At 39.3% G+C, this 18,920-nt stretch overlaps 1 protein-coding gene across 7 annotated transcripts in view; it reads right to left on the minus strand.

Moving 5' to 3' along the window:
- Positions 1-18,920, minus strand: part of POU6F2 (POU class 6 homeobox 2) — a 321,124-nt gene that overhangs the window by 28,638 nt on the left and 273,566 nt on the right. For all 7 annotated transcript variants that reach the window (XM_054161003.1, XM_054160996.1, XM_054161000.1 and 4 more), the window contains one exon: positions 1,420-1,626. In XM_054161003.1, the coding sequence (XP_054016978.1) occupies positions 1,420-1,626 (207 nt within the window). The remainder of the gene's footprint in view (positions 1-1,419; positions 1,627-18,920) is intronic.

Genomic DNA, 18,920 nt, shown 5'->3' on the forward strand with positions numbered 1-18,920 from the left:
TTCTCTGCCCACTGATACTACTGGTGGACATTGCCTGAAGGAGGTTGCTTGGCTGCAGGACTCAGAAGGCGTGTTCTTGTGCAGGTGAGATCTCAGGGAATAACAGAAGACCTTTCTCTTCCTCCTTTAAATTTCAGGAGTTTCAAATGGGAACTCATAATTACTATGCTTTTGGAGAGCTTCCCCCATAAAGAAAGGAAAGATCTAATCTCTTCAAAGAGAAACACTTCACCCACAACCTGCCAAGAAATCAAACGCGAACTGATGAGTTTCTTCTTCCATTGTCAGGCTTTCCTATGCTGGAGAACACAGAGCCTGCACTCTCATCCATGCAGCTTTGTTTGAAACCACATGCGTGCAACAATTTCAAAAGCACTTGCCAGTAGTTTACATCTGCTCCCATTAAAGAAAATAGAGCCAGAAAAATAACAAGTCTCTGCTACATACCACAGAGGCTAGGATGGAGAAACAAGTATGTAACCACTTGGATGTGAGACACTGTTAAACAAAAAAAGGCACCTTAGATATCCATTTGCTTTCTATTTTTGAATGTGAAAAAAATTTAAAATCACCACTTTGGCATTTTGGGGAGGGTTGGGATTCTCAAGGACATACAAAATCTGCTACCTGTGACTGGTGGGGGTAGGACTAGCAAACAAGCACTGCCAGCAATGGGAATACTAAGCTCAAGATTTAAGTGGGTGACACTTTCATAAGCACCTTTTTGGTAATCACATTTTTCCATCCCCATTTTCCTCTTTTTCAGAGCAAAAAGGTGGCACTACAGTTATTTGCTCTACAGATGTAGACAAAACCAATTTGACTTCAGAGTACTGTTAAAAAAAATACAGAAATCTTTTTGAACTTTGATGAAGCTGCTTCACTCATCATGAAGTGAACTGCCTGGTGCCTTACACTGAACAGTCATTTCCCTAAAAATACTTTGGCTATGCAAATACGCACAATTGGATCTGATCTTCCAGTGAAGAAGTCTAATGAAGTTTTAGACTGCTCTCTGTTTTGTCTACATATTGCAAACCATTTCAAACTCCAGTCATCTAGGTGGTCACTAACCAAGGAACTGAGCTTTATGGGTATCTCCTGTCTCATATTGCTATTGTGCTTTTACTGCAGAAATTTTCTCAGTTGCCCTACCTTTAAAACCAGAAATAAAAAAGAATAACTGCATAACCCCAAAATGTAGAAATAAATAATATGATATTGTTTAATAGTCAAATATATATATAACATGCATTAATATACTATTTGGGACAGAATTTAATTAATTTATTTAATTAATGTAATTATTTAAATCTGTAGCGAAGCTGGAGTTTTTAGGAAGGCCATGAGAGAGCCTGTGGGGAGTGGAAGCCTTCCATGCATCTGTTTTGACAGTCATTCAAGGTACAGAGACTTTACCTGCTGGCCTGGTTTGAGCGGCGATAGCGTGATTCCCTGGGTATTGATCACTGGGAGTATCTGGTTGCCGATGACAGTAGCGATGATCTGCCCCTGGGCATTGGTCAATAACTGCGGAGTTATCGGCTGCACCTGAAGTCCCTGAGCTCCACCTGCCGTCTGGCTGGAGGGGACTGGATTAGGCATCAGTGGGATTGTTCCAATAATCTGGAAAAACCAACAGAGAAAGGGAAAATGCACACGTGCTGCAGAGCCTTGCCACGCGTAATTACTTGTTTTATGCACGTTAAATCAAACTTAGGTGAAATAAGCACGGAGAGCAGATATGACAGGCTGAGGGTGGGAAAGAACCCTTCTTTTGCTGGGGTGATGAGGACTTTCAAAGCCATTTGTCACATTGCATATCATCTGTATGTTTTACCGCTGTCCACTGTCATCCCCAACAAATCTGCTGTAGCTGAGTATGTATGAAACAAATGCTGGTCCCAGGATGATGCTTTGTTCCCACCTCTCATTTAAACTTAGTGTGAAATGGATGCAAGAATCAGTTTGTTTCTCTGGCTTTTTGTAACTCATCCATACAAAGTTAGTAACTGTGAACTGAGGTACTTATGTTGTTTCCCTTGATTTACTGACACCTAGTACTCTAGATGACCACCTATTCCAACCATGTGATGTCAGGAAGGAACAAAGGAAATACTGCTGCCTTTCATGACATGGCTTATTAAGATGTGTCCGTAAAAATGCAGCTGCTTTTGGATGACAACTAAATATTACAACGCAACAGGAGGGCTGGTGTTAGATAAAACATTTTAGCTAACATTTCTGGGGCAAGTACTTGCAGAAAGAGACATTTGTGACATATCAGACTTGAGAATACAGCGATTTCCTAAAATGTGAACGTGCCTGTAAAACTAATATTAGAATGAGGTGTCAAACAGATGCTGTAAGAAAGTTTGTCAGTCAATAAGCTGCTGGGCAGAAGGAACTTACACTGTTGGAAGACTCTTTTTGCAAATATTAGAGCATCTGACACACACTTCTGATGAAACCTGGGAATAAACCCAAACTTTTCTTTGGGACAAACAATAAGGAATGAAGCTAGAGTCATAGGATTATAGCAGCAGGAAAAGTAAGAACCTACAAAGCAAAACACATTTGTATTTCCGTCATCACTTCTTCTCTGATTTTATCATAGCCCACCCCCAACACATCTATCCCTTTATAAAGCCTCCAGTCTTTGCTCTCCAGAAGCCTTGTTTCCCCCTCTTTATCCTCAACATCCACCACACTGTTTGTCCCTTTTGTCCCACACTAGCACAATCCTGCATCCTGTCTTGCATCCCTGATCACATACCTTGACTAGTGTAGACCTACTCGGTTGCTGAGAAATAGGGTGGATTATTGCCAAGTTTTCCCTCTGTTTCCTCAGTGGGGATAATAACAGGGTACCTTTCCTCAGGTTATGTACATAGAATACACAGAATAAACCAGGTTGGAAAAGACCTTCAAGATCATTGCATCCAACCCATCAACCAATCCAACCCACCTAAACAACTAAACCATGGCACCAAGCACCCCATCAAGTCTCCTGAACACCTTCAATGATGGTGACTCCACCACCTCCCCAGGCAGCCCATTCCAATCTGCTGATTCTCATTCTATTTAGGAGCTTAATCATATTTTTAAATATCTCTTTTTTTTTTCCCCTCCCTGATAAATTTTGTTGAAATTTGGCAGCAGTTTCAAAGCCATTATGTAGATACTGAGAGATGGATGGGTGGAAAGAGTGAGAGAAGGATAGACCACACTGGCCCTAAGACTAGTTTCTTCATGAAAACAAGCTAAAGTGTTTCTAATGAAACTGAAAGGCAAATTTGTCTCCAAAACAAACATATAAAAGTATTACTGATGTAAATAATTAATTTGCATTATATCAATGGGAACTGTACAGTACAGTGTACAGTTAGCTCTAAAATAACCATTTAGTGAAAACACCAGTGGCTATGTTAGCAGACCACAAAGTTACTTCCTGAGAGTGCAAAAGTAGAGGAGCAACTCTGAATGTCTTTCTAAAGATATGTAAATGATACATGTCTGAGTCATGTTGTGCTGAGTAACAGGGATCTGTGAAGACCCCTGCGTATTTAAACCACTAGAGCTGACACCCAACAACCCCATCCTCAAGAAAACATCATGCAAAGATATCCAAATAGGTGGAGGGGCAAGTGGCTCCCATCAGAGGATCATCCTCTTCCTTCTCTTAATAGGCTGAGATGTGACTCAGTCAAATGACAGCACCCTAATAAGTGACTGCTCCTTCAGCAGTGACAGCCCAATATGAAGCATGTGATAATGGAAACCATCTCCTTGAGTGAAAAGGATGCACTTGGCTAGCTATGGCAGCTCAGCTAACACGTGGTAGGTGCTGAAGTCATCATCAATTTACCAAATTTGCCCAGTTTTAAGAAATTTGGGTGGTAAGGCCAGAGATCCATAAAAGAAAGGCAGGACAGCTGTCCTGTGGGGAGGACCTGCTAAAATGTCAAGCCCACCTGCTAAGCTGTGTTGTATGAGCTGCATGTATCAACACTATTCAAAACACCATAAAGTTATCATTTAAGTTCTCCTTATTGCATTCCTAAAAGGTAGACAGATGAGTAAAGATTATCACCCTATTTTACAGAACAGAAAAGTAAAGCACGATGGAACATGTTCAAAGAGCAGTTGTGAGTTAGCCTTCTAAGCCAAGTTTCTCTCTACAGATCACAGTACTTCTAATTTTTTTAAGGTGACCCTAGCTGAACTGCAGCTGCCTTACTGTTGTGAGAAAATGGCTTGTTCACTGAGGAGGGAAGCATTTGTGTATGTAAATACCTCATTATCAGATTTCAGAATGTTTTCTAAATCTGACTTTTGGCCGGAATTAAATGCAGCTCTCACCACAGTACAACATGAAAATTTCTCGCAGGTTTTGGTCATCTCACAAAATATAAGGAATAGTCCTTAGATTTATCAGCAGAAACATAGGAAAGGCCTCTCCTTTCTTTGCCCTGTCAGTAAAGGACGTGACCTTGGAGTGTCATTACTCCAATGTAACTTTAACTATCAAGGTCCTAATCCCAGCAAAGCAAAAAATGCTGCGTTGGTGTTATCAGTAATAGAAATGTTTGCATTCACATTTAAAATGCATTTCTTGGACTGCAGTTGGACATTTTATAGAATGACAGTGCTGAAGTGGACAGTTTGTAAGGTCAGAAGCAGAAGGCTATCTATATGTATTAACGTGTGTCACATACCGTTCTGTACATGGCATGCTGTACATGCACACAGCCATAAACAGAACAAGGAAAACACAGCTGGGAATGGTGCTGCAGAAGGGCAAATGAGCAAATGCCCTCAGAGGTGTTACTGTAGGAGCCAAGGGAATTGGGGAACAGTTTTCCCACTTTCCGAAATTTACTGAGGTGTCAAAATTTGTATTTTCCATTTTATACCAAAATAAAAATCTTGTCTGCTAAAAAAAGAAAAAGGAAAAAAAGACATCCACTTGTTTCTAGTTAACCAATAGGGCCATTCTTTAAGGTAGGCTTCTTTGACATGGCTAAACCCAGATTCAGCTTTCCCTGCTCATGGTGAAGAACTTTCTCCTCACGTCCAGCCTGAATCTCCCCCCTCCAGCTTCATTCCATTGCCCCTAGTCCTATCACTACCAGATATCCTGAGAAGTCCCTCCCCAGCCCTCTTGTAGGCCCCCTTCAGATACTGGAAGGCCACAATTAGGTCACCTCGGAGCCTTCTCTTCTCTAGACTGAACAGCCCCAACTCCTTCAGTCTGTCCTCATAGGAGAGGTGCTCCAGCCCTCTGATCATCCTCATGGCCCTTCTCACCTTCCAGCACATCCATATCCCTCTTGTAATAGGGGCTCCAGAACTGGATGCAGTACTCCAGGTGGGGTCTCACCAGAGCTGATCAGAGGGGGAGAATCACCTCCCTTGACCTGCTGGCCGCACTTCTCTTGATGCAGCCCAGGATCTGATTGGCTTTCCAGGCTGCAAGTGCACATTGAGAGCTCCTGTTGAGCTTCTCATCCACTCGTTTTGAAAGTCCAAGGGTTAGTTCAAGGAACTTCCTTGTCAGTGCTCCATAACCTCTGAGGGAGTCAGACATGGTCACCTGCAGAGCACTGTTTAACATATATTATATGCGGTTGTACCTGTCTGAGGTGTGGGTTCTAGATCTAGGCGCAATATGTAGTGCAGATGTGACAATGGAAATTTTATTGAGATATTTAATGGAAACTCAGAGCTCAGCTTTTTATAGAGACAGGGCTTTGGTCCACCTCTAAATAAAACACCAAAACTGTAATTCTGGCCCTGGTCAAGTGACAGTGTTGCCAGAAACCTTGGTAGAGTCAGATTTTCACTTCAAGTATTCAATAAGATTCTTTCAGTTTTGATTATGGATTAATAGAAACATCAATTGCACTTTGAGGTGCTTTGGGAGCAGTTTTTACAGATGTTAATTTACTTTTTTATGCTTCCCAATGATAATTAAGTTTTAAAAATCAGTGACTTCTTTCTAACTTTAAAGGAAATTCAGGGTAAATGTAAAGACCATCTGAGTATTATCTATTGGTTAATGTGTTAGTGCCATTTTAACATCCTAGGATTTCAAGATATCTGAGAGCAGGCTTTTCAAATTTTACAACTTGAATCTGACATTGCCAAGACAACTTCTGCGATTAGGAGTTATTTATATTATAGAAAATTGCATGGTTTGGCTTTCACATGAAGTAATTTTTTGAACTCCTCCTACATACCATCTGTGAGCTCAGTGGTCTTTTCCTGTACATTCATTTGCAATGAAAGAATAAGCACACAATTGAAAGCAAAATCCCAAGGAATGGAGCTGACCGTGGAGGGTAGAAATCTCAGATCCTCAGCATATCAATACCTGTGTTACTGCCAATGGTAATGTCTCAGCACTGATAAGCTGAGGCACTAGTTACTATTGCACTACTACATATATTTTGATCTCTTGCCTTGCTCAGTAAAAGTTTCTTCTTGGAAATGAAATTATTGAGTAATTGAAAATTAGTCCTTAACCAACTGATCCTTCACAAAGGGAAATCATCAAAAAATGCCAGTTCTAATCCTTTCTTGACTGACAACACTTCTTCCCATTTAATTGCCCTTGTGGATTACTTTGCTGTGACTTAACCAATGAAACTCAAGGCAGAAGCTGAGCAAGTTCTCAGAACTTCTGGAGATCAAATTTATTTGTAGCTGCAGATATAAACCCAGATTTTGCATAACTGTATGGAGGACTAATTGCTGACTTCCTGGCAGTGAGTATTTCCTTGTGGCTTCTACTGAACTAGTTGTGTTATGACATTAGGTGAAGTTACTATGGTTCTCTAAAATGAAGCATGTAATAGTTTCTTATCAATTTCTTCTCCCTCTTCCTACTTATCAGAAATGAGGATGCTGCCTTGCTTCACTGTTTTCCTAGCACAGCCAAAGGAGCATTGTTCAAGGACTACCTTTGTTTCTGCTTTGAAAAGGCTAAGTAAAAATCACAGACTGACCACAGCCAGGGCTGACATAAAGCAAGTTGTACCATTTAATCTGAGAAAGTGCCTGTAACTATAATAAGAAAATGTTGATTTTTTTCAGTAGTGTCATTGAAATGAACATCTCTCTGAGATTATCACAAGAACAATTTTTAGAAAGAAAAGAAATTTAAAAAAAAAGAGGAAGGAAAAGGAGCAACAGAAGAATTGTTCAATAAGATGAGGAAAATGACCAAACTCTGAATGGGAATTAAGTTCTCATATAGTGAGTTGGTTTAAATATGTTTCATTCATCTTAATTTTTAAATACTTAGAATATGATCTGAAATCAAAGCTCACTTTGGCTTCTATTGTATGATGTGAGTATGTTCAAACAATTTTTTAGTTTTCTAGCTTAGCAGGGTCGAAAGCTAATTTAACCCCGACATTATACCAACTACAGTACACAGGATAGTCCTTATGGTTTGGTTTGTTTCCTACAGCTTTATAAAGCTGCTTCTGTTCAGTGATATGTTCCTTGTATGGCCACTGTATCAGCATGAGATACTCTAAGGAGATAATTTAAGGAGCAAATGACTGAGGAAAGGGCAGAACAATGAGAATCTGCACAGGATTCTTAAATCTCTGTGCAGCTGTCCCTTTCTTAATCACACATATCTATATATTACCTATATAAATCAGAAACACATGGACATATATATATATTTATTATCTACCAATTTCAATAAACCTAGCTATGTATATACACTGTACTATATATACTACCAATCTAAGATACTGAAAATCTAGAAGTTTGAATGCAAGCTTAACGTGGAGACTACTTCTGAAAGAAATGCTACTCCATCATATTCTTTGGAGTAGCGTCAACATGGTTCTTGAATCTCAGGACAGGATGAGGGTAAAGCTGCCTAAAGCAATATTAATTTATGCAAAGCTTGCAAATTTCCTTTGGTGTATTATATTTCCTGATAAAAGTTTTAAAAATAACACAATAAAATGCTGTTAATGAGAACAAGGTATCAAATAGTGACACTAGAAACAGGCACTCATGAAACTACCCGAGTCACCACTTCATGTAAGGAACTATAATTTTGAAGGGTAAGTATATGTATGTATATGTATTGTTCCTATGTCATACAATACATCAGAGGGTATATTGTTTGTAAGCATCTTAATGAAACACCGAGTCTGACATTCTGTCCAACTTTCTCAGTGCTTTGTTTTTTAGAAAGTAATGTTTGTACAGTAACATCGAACTCTACAGGACACTCTTTGTCATCACTGCAGGAATTACCTGGTGAAATTTTTCTCACGCAAATACTGTTCTGTTCTATTAGACTGCATATATGTCCATATGCAGTCATAAAAAAGAATGCCCGTTTTATCAAACATCCAAAAACCCTGCAATGTATTTTCTCATTAGAAAAATCTAAAGATAGTTACTGAGTTAAAGATTAAATATTATGCTGAGTGTCTGCTGAATTGCTCTTTCTGAGCAATCTACTTTTCAATCATTAACTGTTTTAAAATCAAGGACAAAGTCAGACATAAAGACCCTTAGAGGTCACAGTTCTCCAAGCTTAGCAAAGCAACTGTTGATTTTCATCAGATTTACAGGTCCTGAGCACTTCTGAAAAATCAGTTAACTAGATTCTTATGAAAGTGTTCGTTATTTGAAATTAATTGATTGGTGACTTGTAAAGAATATGAAGCAATATTTGTGTTTGTTATGACAAGAGAACTGTTGTTACGTTATAACAAACCAGCCAATACTGTCATAACAGTAGCAAGCCACCCATAATTTCCAGTAATGTTTGAAGATTACAAAAATAAGTCACAACTTACTGCTTTTAGCATTTGGCTGTTTGTCTCCCAAACTACAAACAGCTTTCCTGACTACTGTGCAGATCCTTGCTGGGTGTATACAAGCAAAGTAACGTATTAGTTTTCTCAGGAAATAAATACCAAACATCTGATTCAGCATGAATTTCTAGATTTAGTTGCAATATTTCATATAATATAAGTATTTCAGAACATAGAATTGTTTTGGTTGGAAAAGACCCTCAAGGTCATAGATCACAGTGGTGTTGGATCAATGGTTGAATTCATTTTGGTGAATATACATTTTTTTTCCCTTGCAGACTGAGATTTTCACAGTTGCCTACAGAAATATCATGGCACCTCTGAAGATTTCAATCTAAACCACCAATCTTCTCACAAAAAGAAATCTCTGCTCTGAAACAAAATTTCTTAGCCTTTGCAGACTTTGTGTACAGGCTGCATCTACAAACCCTACAGTACTCTGTGCCTTTAGATTACAAATGATTCAGAACAACTCCTTTTGGGAGTTAACATAATACAAATATTTACTGCTGCTTCTCCCTCGTAGCATAAAGAGTTGACTTGCTTTCAGCCATATCAGAATGTAACATACTGGACACACAGCAGAAGAAAATGTAGGCATCCCTACAGTTTGCAATATATGCCACGCTGAGCCATTCAAGGCCAGCTTGGGAAACAAATTGCTCTTTCTCAGCAAGCCTAATGAGGACAAGCATAATATGTGTCAATATGATTAGGTTGCTTCCATGCTATGGTGACATTATCAGCTTGCTTCGAGTTAGCTTGGCTATTTGGTGGTGTGCTGCACTGTACCCACATACTATAGATGTGCTAACTAGAGGTTGGGAGCCAGAGTGAGGCAGGGTTCAGTAATTGCTCTCTAATCCTGTGTTTTAAAAATAAAGTCTACTATTGAGACATAATCCTGTATGGATATGAACAAGATAATCTTCACTGCCATAACACTGCTCACTGAAATAGTGCTGGTTTAATTTTTCAAACTGTAATACTACTCTTAAAAAAGAGATGTTGCACACTACCATTCATCTCTGTCTGGGTGAGCAAGAGAATTTCTGGTGCTCTATTTTTAGTTCTTTCTCTTGGTTACTCCTTTCAACTTGTTTTGCATAGACAAGAAGCTCGATTAAGGCTTTTAACTGCCTTCTCCAGGCAGTCACTGATATCTCTACTGTGATGCCTTGCCCAAGAAATTACTCTACCAGAGTATTATGGTCCTGAAAATACATGTTCAATTTGAAATATTTAAAGAACTATTTTTCTTTTAAATTTTTGTTGATGAAATTTCCCCAGTAAACAGAAGTGTCTTCTGGGCTTAATGTTTTATTCTAGCTTTAATTTGTCTGTTTTCTTGGACACTTCTTCACAATGGACTAGAATGAAATCATTAATCATCAAATAATCTCCAGATGAAATCTTTAGGACCACAGTTCTTTAATTAGATTACAGGTCAAAGGATTTATATGCCATCAATATATCCTTGAATAATCTACTTTCATCTTCTTGCTATCAAATTACACACACCATTATGGTGAAGGCACCATATGCCCAGAATTATGCCCCAAACACTGTAAAACTTGTCCAAACATGTTTGGGCAACTTCCCCCTTCTTTCTGGAGTGGGTATTCAGCCCAGAGGTGAGTGGAACAAAGACCAGGGCGCCAGCCAGATGGCATAAGCAATCCCAACTTGCCTTCTAAGAGGTAAACAGCAACATGCACCCACTGCATGGGATGCTTGTGCTCCTGCCAAGTAAGGGCATAATTCTAGCTTCGTGCTTTCTATAGGCTAAAGCTGGTTGTTGAGAAGATTGCCCATTGGCCAAATCCAGCCTCAAGAAACTTAGAAGTATTACCCCAAGTTGTAAAGAACTCACTCTCTCTTTGCCTCAGCACTAAAGCCTTTGCTATTAAGCTCATTGCTAGTAAGCCTTCTCACTCAACTTGCAAGCATGCTATCAACCTCTGCAATACGGAGAGAAGCTAGCAACCTTGAGAGCCCCGGGAAGGGCCACTGAGCCTCAGTTTACCTGGAAATCTACAAAGGAGAGGCCTTCGCTGGAGCTACAGCCAGCCAGCACTGCATCTGCCAAACCCACTGTATCGGAAGAGAGCCTGCCATGTCTTAAAGAGGACAGGAACCCCGAGGGTAAGCCAGTGGCCCAGAAGGCAAAGGGAAAAGCCCAAGTGTCAGCAATCCAGACGTCTGTTACAGCCTTAAAGCAGCAGACTGATGAGCCACACCCATGTGTGCCAGCTCATGAAAACAGGAACAGCACCCAGCCGCATCCTGTGTGACCCAGCTCTGTTTGTGGGAGAGAAAGAGAGCTGCCTACTTAGCCACTCTACTGCTTTATAAAGCCCCGGGCAGTTCAAAGCTGGGACTTGCGAAAGAGTCCCATCAGCTACTTTGAGCCAAGCAAGGGGCTGCCACAGGAGGAGAAGGCTGCCCTCACCCTCACCGTCCAGAAGGAGGACCCCACCGTGGGCCCACCAGCAGCTGCAGCCTCAGAACTCCCTGGAACCAACCAGCCCCGGAGCCAGCCCTGGCACAGCCAGCCTGCGTAGCTAAGCAGCCTAACTAGCTGTGAACAAAGACCCTTTGTATCTTTCCAGTTTCAGGCGTGCAGCACCCACTAGCATTCAGTTCAAAGCCTCCGGCGCCCAACCGCGTGACAGTTCCTAGCTTATGCCTCTAACACATTGTAACTCTTCCCTGAATAGCGTTAAGGCCGGCCAAGCGCCTTGTCGGGTTGCCATCTGGTGGACAAGCACCAGAATTGCACCTTCATTCTTTAATCGAAATTAATTCTGTAACTATTCTAACTGGGTTCAAATTGTGCATACAAGACCACTTATGGGATATATCTCACAATGGAGCACTAGAATCTGTATATAAAATAGGGATTAGTTGGTTATTATTTTAACAATAAAAATTAATGTTAATATGTCAAATTTCATAATTCATAATTGTCACTTAATCACAACCATATATAATATTTATCAGAAATCACCAGATTTCTCAGTCTGTAGCTCTTAAAGATGAAATTAGTTAGGCATGCTGATTCATTCAATCACTTCAGATTTAGCCAGAATTCATTAGAAGAAGTCTAAGAGATATTGTGTTCAATCAGTAGCAATGCTACTTAATGTTGTTAACACAATCTTATTTCTCCAAATATTGCTATAAATCTTGAGCTTGCTGCCCAGATGTTATGGCTACAGGTAGTTGTCTGTCAACCCATCGCTTCAGTATTTTACCTGTGCCACAGGACATTCTCCTAAATACAAACTCAGGCCCTCCTTCAGTTGATGTTTCTATGATTTAAGATGATTTGGTCTTTAGTTAAAAAAAAGCTAGTCGCCTAATTAATTAAGAGTTGAAACTTTCAATGTGTTACTCAGTAAAACTTGAGGGAAGGCTAAGAAGAATAACCATGCCAGCCTGAATGCTGAAACATTTGAAATTACACAGTGCATGCATTTCTTCAACAAGTGATTTTCAGACTACTGAGAACAAACCACAGCACTGCAGCTCATCAATATGACTATGGTGAAACAAACCGTTCTGGATGACCTTCCTACCATGAACCATTACTATGGAAACCAATATTCCAGCCTGTAAAGTGGAATTTTGTTATAATGCAGCACAATTATGTGGATGTTCAGGCTGAGAAGAAAAAAATAATGTCAGTAAAGGAAGTGGGAAAATTTAGATGGGTCATGTGCAAGTTTTTGGATGGACAATAGCCATGAATCCAGGTTTCTACATCTGAATCTCCAGGAAAAAACCAACTCTTCCTGAGAACAAATACAACTTCTCTTCGTCACACAATCATCAGAAAGGGAGCTGGTCATTCATTCCAATACCAATGCCTCATGGAAAAGTTGCCAACCAAATATAAATCTGACTTAGTCTTTCTTACCTGGTGAAATTTGGTATGGCTGCTGGTTCAGTGTGCTGGTCTGCCAAACAGTTCACCTTGGGAAAATCACTAAAATCCCAGTCCTCCATCCAATAATCTGTAATATGTTTGTAGAAATACTATTTACCTGCTAGTATACCTACAAGCATTAAGTAATTTTTGTGAGGCTACCTTAGAGTTATCAAGAAAAGATAACCTATAGAAGGTGGGATTGTGTCAAAGGTGACTATCATACAAAAAATATCCTCAGCTGGTTCTTTTCTTGATTGCTAGTAGTGGGACCATATGCCTCACTGCTTGAAAGTGCCATGGCTAAAGTACCTCACATGATCAAAAGCATCATTAATCCATTTCACCTGAGTTGACAGACGGGAAAGAAAGGCATTCTGCTCACAGCTTGACTTAAATATCCACCACCTGATACAAATCATGGTTATAATAAGTCATGTAATACAGATACTGAGTATGTGTGATGGTATCTATCACAAATGACTGGTCCTAGCATCTCTCTCAGGACAAAACTTTCTTGTGATGCAATGACATTTAGCTCAGGTGGTAGCTGTCTGAAAATCTGGAGGTGAATATCCAGCATTCAGTCACTGCTCCATTTCCATTGGTCAAAATACTACTTTAAATACAGATATGAGCCCCTGTCAGGGCTATTGATTTTTTTTTCCTTTTTGTACATTCAAGATGTTCCTAAATAAACAAACATTCAAAAAAGACAGTTAAATCTAACTAAAGTTTTGGGGAAGACACAGAAAGAGACTGTGTTTTATCAACTGATGAGGAGAATATGCAGCTTAATTATCAGATTCATGCAGGGATGGTCTGTAAGTTTGCTTAGGGAAGAGTTAAATAACTATTATTTTCTTATTAAAAGCAACATTAGACCTGAGGTAATCCCATCTCTAGCACCTGTATTGCTACTCTACTGAAGCAACATGGTCCTGATACAAACGGGCATGCTGACATTTCTCTTTATGTGCTTTGATATGAATTCAAGCTACTTCAGCTTTCTCTTCTGCTGTCAGCAGAGTCCATATCCTTGAGGCTGGTTCTGTGGAAGGTAGAGGATCGTATCTTTTCTATCCTTGCATGTTGTGTCTCTGTCAGTCCTAAAACACTTTCCTTTTATTTTCAACTGTGACCTGCAGAAGACCAAAGTGAGGCCCTCCTTTAATTTTTTTTTTTAAACTCCAGAGGAGGGGAAGGATAAAGGTGGAGACCAACTGTTTCCAGAATCCCTTCTCCATCTGTGTATTTGTCACTTATCTTACATTTATTTTAAGTTATTTAAGTTATTTTGGGCAGATCATGTTTTATTTTTCTGTGTTAGAACCAAGACATTCCAGTCATGATCATGGTGGTGCTGCAGACAGCAAATAGAAACAATTTTCTTTGTAATTAAAAAAAACAGATTATATGTTACTTTATATTCTCTTATTTCCTCTTAGTTAAGATAGCTGAAGACCGTGATGCACTCTATCAAGACTTAGAAGTGGGGTAACACTGCTGTACTTCCTGGTAAAATTTACTGGGATTCCAGGTTCCTGAGGCAAGAACTAAGGATGTGCTACTTTACCTTCATCGGCATTGAAACCCTTCCAATACAAAAGGAAAACAAATTAAGGTAATTTTTACACACTGTGGAGAATGTTTAAGAGCATGGCTACAAGCTGGGGAAAATATTGAAAGGCTAATGCTAGAAGAGATCCTTTTGCTTACAGTTTGTTGTAAATACGTCCCTAGAGCTATTGTTTTGCACAACTTACTCTTGTAATTGTGTCAGCTAGGGTGTCAGCAGACCTCAATGAATTGCACTCAGCAGTTTCTTCCCAAGTTCACAGGACATCACTCACACAGCTATGCAGTTACACAGTTACAGCTACAGCCTGTCTCTTGTTACTCCAGACGTTCCTACCCCAGGAATACCCAGAGCGCTCCCACAGCTGGACTCTGCCAGTCCACACTTATAACTGTACTCATTTCGGCTGGAAAAAACCCTTTAAGATCATTGAGCCCAATCAGCCCAGCACTGCCAAGATCACCAGCTTAAGATTGCCATGATCATGATTCAGACTCTTCTGGTATGCAATGCTTTCATATGGAAATGATCCAAATGAAGCAAGAAAGTTCTCTATGGAGCAGTGTATTATACTCATTGCCTGAAAGTACCAGAAAACCTAACCACAGATGCCCTTAGTATATGAAAATTAAAAAGTATTAGTAAGGATCATCAGAGTTGCTTCCTTCATTGAGGCTTCACCTTAATTTGAGTAGTCTCACTGATACCATGGTGGAAACTTCTGTAAGGAAAACAAAGCCACTATGTAGAAAGGGGGAAATAGCAACTGCAAAATGAAATTTAAGTGTTGTCAAAATGCATGTTTTACTTACAAATGTCCTTGTAATACATTTTTCTTAAAGCAATGATGTCTCAGTACTATAAACCCTCCGAAAAGCACTTCTTACCAAATCTTAAAGCAAGAGTGGAGAAGATTCCCTGGTGTATGTGAATTACAGCAGAAGAGGATGAGTGAAGTGCAAATGCCACAGTGTAATTTGTATGTGGAACATTTTAATTGTGGGTAATGGCAGATTTTCAGCTTTGTAAGTTAAGAAATTGTTCTCATTTCTGAGACAGAACTGTATATATTATCTGCCCTTGAAACAGTATCAATATTTCTTCCTGTGCAGAGCACAGCACAGTAAAATGCATTAAAAGATGAAAGCTCTTTGATCCTTCTGAATGCTCAAAGATACCAGAATGGTGCCAATAAGTTTGGAGGAAGAAGCAAGACAGAAGAGAAATATTATTAATTGCCAAGATAGCACAATATCCCAAAATAGTGATACTGAGTGTACTAAGGACTACAAAATATTTATTGTTCACAGTTCTACCCCACTGAGTCTCTCAGGCTACAATGGATTCTTTTTCTCCCCCCTATTCGTTCAGGTGAAGCCTTTAGTATGCAAACATATTTGATCTTGACATACACAATAGCTCTATCTTTTTAGCCCCCAATATCAGGGAAAGAAAGCTGTCTGGGATATATCACAGTGTAAATCTTATAAGTCAGGAGCAGACTGAATAACTGGAATGCAGAAGTCATTTACAAGAGCCATTGAGCTTCACTCAATGGTCCACTGGTTCTGCTGCACTCAATGGTTTGCTGTGGTTCTGCTGCCAATTGCCAGGTAATATTTTCTAGGAAGATTTCATCTCTTGGCCTCTCATTCATTGATAATAATGACAATTATCTCTGGACTCCATTTCAGTTTGGAGCTATGCTCACATAATATTATCAGGCTTCTCTCTGACTTGACTTCTGCTAATAAAAATCAGTAGTAAATCTACTGACCTGAATGCAATGGCCCCTGGGACTTGAACATGGCATAGGCTGATGTTTGGGTCTAGCTGCAGCCCGTAGTTCTTTTTAAATTATGAATGATTGCAGGCTGAAGTGTACCCTGCACAGCCTAGCTCTGGTCTTGACTGGTTGTCTCAGGCTTTGGTTACAGATGATGTTGAAAAAACAAAGTGTAGGGATTCTCTCTCTTTTTCCCAGTTTATACAGAACTCATTTTGCCAAGTGGAGAATCCCCATGCAACCCAGGTAAGATAACTCATGAGTAGTTCTGGAAAGAAAGTGGAAAATCATGTTCGGTTTTGGTTTTGCTTCAGAATGGAATTTGAACTAAATTTAAAATGAAATACAAATCTGAAGAAGAACTCTTTGAGGGAGATTGAACCACTCTCATCAAATCTGAAATGTTTCATATTCCTTTTAACCTTTCTAAACTTGAAAAAACCCCACTAAATTTTCAAATAGAACATGTAAAAATGAGGCACTTAAATCTTATCCAGACACTGTACTTTACATTTTTACCGAACAAAAATTTGTCAAAATGAAACATTATATTTTTCCATCAGAAGTCAGCAATGGAAAAAAAAGTAATTCAGTTCTGTTCATAATGCTGCAAGAATTTATACTAAAGGATTGATAGATGAGGTAGTAAAGGTAATTATACCTCACTCTTAAACATAATTTCAAATGCAACACAAGAATGCTCCTGGATACATAATAGATTTCCTTCTCTAGAGCTGCAGTCATTGATACACTATGGCAGGCTCCAAGAGCTCAGCTAGGGACTTGAAGCCCAATGTGCCAGCTACTGGGGAGGGAAAGGCTGAAGCAGTCCCTCTTTTGAAAAGGAGAGGAAGCCCTTATGCTGTCAGGACAGATAGCACACTGACATACTCCAGTGGCACAAAATGAAGTCCTTCTGCTTCCCCAGTGAATTTGTGCCTGAAAAAACGCATAAGACGAGGATAGCCCCTTCTTTACCTCCTTCCTCAAAGCTATATGCATTCGTTGAGAGCATAAAACTTCCATTCATACCACAGCTTTTAAAAAGGAATGCTTTTTTAACTTTCTGGGGCACGGACAACCTGGCCCTTAGTTTGAGAGTTGCTCCTCAGTGTGGAAAAGGTAAAAGACAGTGTTCTAACACGATTACTCCTTCAGCCCTATGTTCTTAAAATACTTGCATGTCTTTCTCATCCATCAGCCTATCCTGAACCGTGCTCAGAAAACTCAGCAATGCCTAACAATAGTTAAGAGAGTTTGTGCATCTACCAGCCTCTCCTTCTGTCCCTCACCTTACCCCTCAACCCTCCCGCAAATAAAAAGCAACCCATTTCTCAAATTAAAAAAGAAAGTTCATCTGGGCTCAATGTGCGTAAGATTTGTCAGCCAGGCTGCTTCACTCAAAATGAAAGTGTAAAGATGTGTAAACAACAAATAACCTCAAAAAAGAAATAAGCATCTAAAAAAAAGAAAAAAAGAGAAAGTTATCAAATATGCATTTGTTTATCACAGTCAAGTTTCATGATTCAAACCTGATTCATATATATTTTATGAAGAGAATATCCATTGTGGTGGCAAAATTAAATGTATTTTGAAACTTCTATGTGACATTTATCTATCTGCTCTATCAGAAAAAAGTTGTCATATTCATTCAGACATATATTACTTTTTCAATTTCCTGTCAGTAATGTTTTTTTAATGTTCTTTAGGGTGAGACCACAGGATTTCTCATTTCTCACAACAAAGACCATAACTCATTAGAATTATGTTGATGAGTTTATACCTAAAAAAGTTGCATCACCTTTTTCTAGAGGTGAGCAATTTGCACTCTTATCCATGGCAACCATGCCCAGGTTCTCAGGTAAAGAATTGTTCGCTCCTTTTATCCCCCCTTCTTTTACAGATGTTCCTCATATAAAACACAAGCATATGATGAAGTTTTATCGTGATTCAGGTTCTTTTGTGAGCCACGAGAGATAACAAAGATAGCACAAGTATTGAAACTCCTTATCATGTATCTTCCCTTCCAAAGGGATGATTTTGATAAAAAGTTTATATAAACCCAGTGCTCAAGAATAAACAGCACTGTGCAGCAGGGAAGGCTGAAGGGTCATAGTTAGAGAAGAAACAGAAACCAATTAAAGTGAATTAATTGACAAGAGACTACAGCTCCCATGCAGAAGACTGGTTGGAGAGGTGCAAAGTGGAAGTGGCAACGTCTTTTCTTGAGTTGCTATTAAAGCCGCACTGTAATAAAAACCTTATCTCATGTCCCATACACTCCGTGCAAGCCCTGTGGAGGATGTTGAAGTGCAGTGGGTCAAGCCCTAGGTAGAAAGGCTCTTTGATTCTTATGGTTCTTTTTTTTTGACAGGCCAGCCATGACACCATCCACAGCACAAAGTATACTCTTTGTTGGTAAAAAAAATGAGCAGAATTCCATGAGCAACATTCAAGTTTCATTTTTGAACAAAAGCAGAACATTTTGAATCAAATTAGATGATGTGCTTTCCCTTCTAAACATACATAACATTTGGGAATAAATAAAAAATTAAATAATATTTGGTAGAGGGATAGTAATTATGAGAGCCCAGCTCCAAAAGCCTGTTGACCACTGTGGCTTAGATATATACATAACATTATTTGAATACCAGCAACTTGGGCTATTTTTTTTGGACAGAAATTCTTATGTGATAAGACTGTCTCATGACATTTGTGGCATCTGCTGGTTGGATACATGCTGGAAATACTTTCAAGTTTGCCTGT

This window comes from Dryobates pubescens, chromosome 4 (assembly GCF_014839835.1).
Source record: "Dryobates pubescens isolate bDryPub1 chromosome 4, bDryPub1.pri, whole genome shotgun sequence".
Classification (NCBI taxonomy): domain Eukaryota; kingdom Metazoa; phylum Chordata; class Aves; order Piciformes; family Picidae; genus Dryobates; species Dryobates pubescens.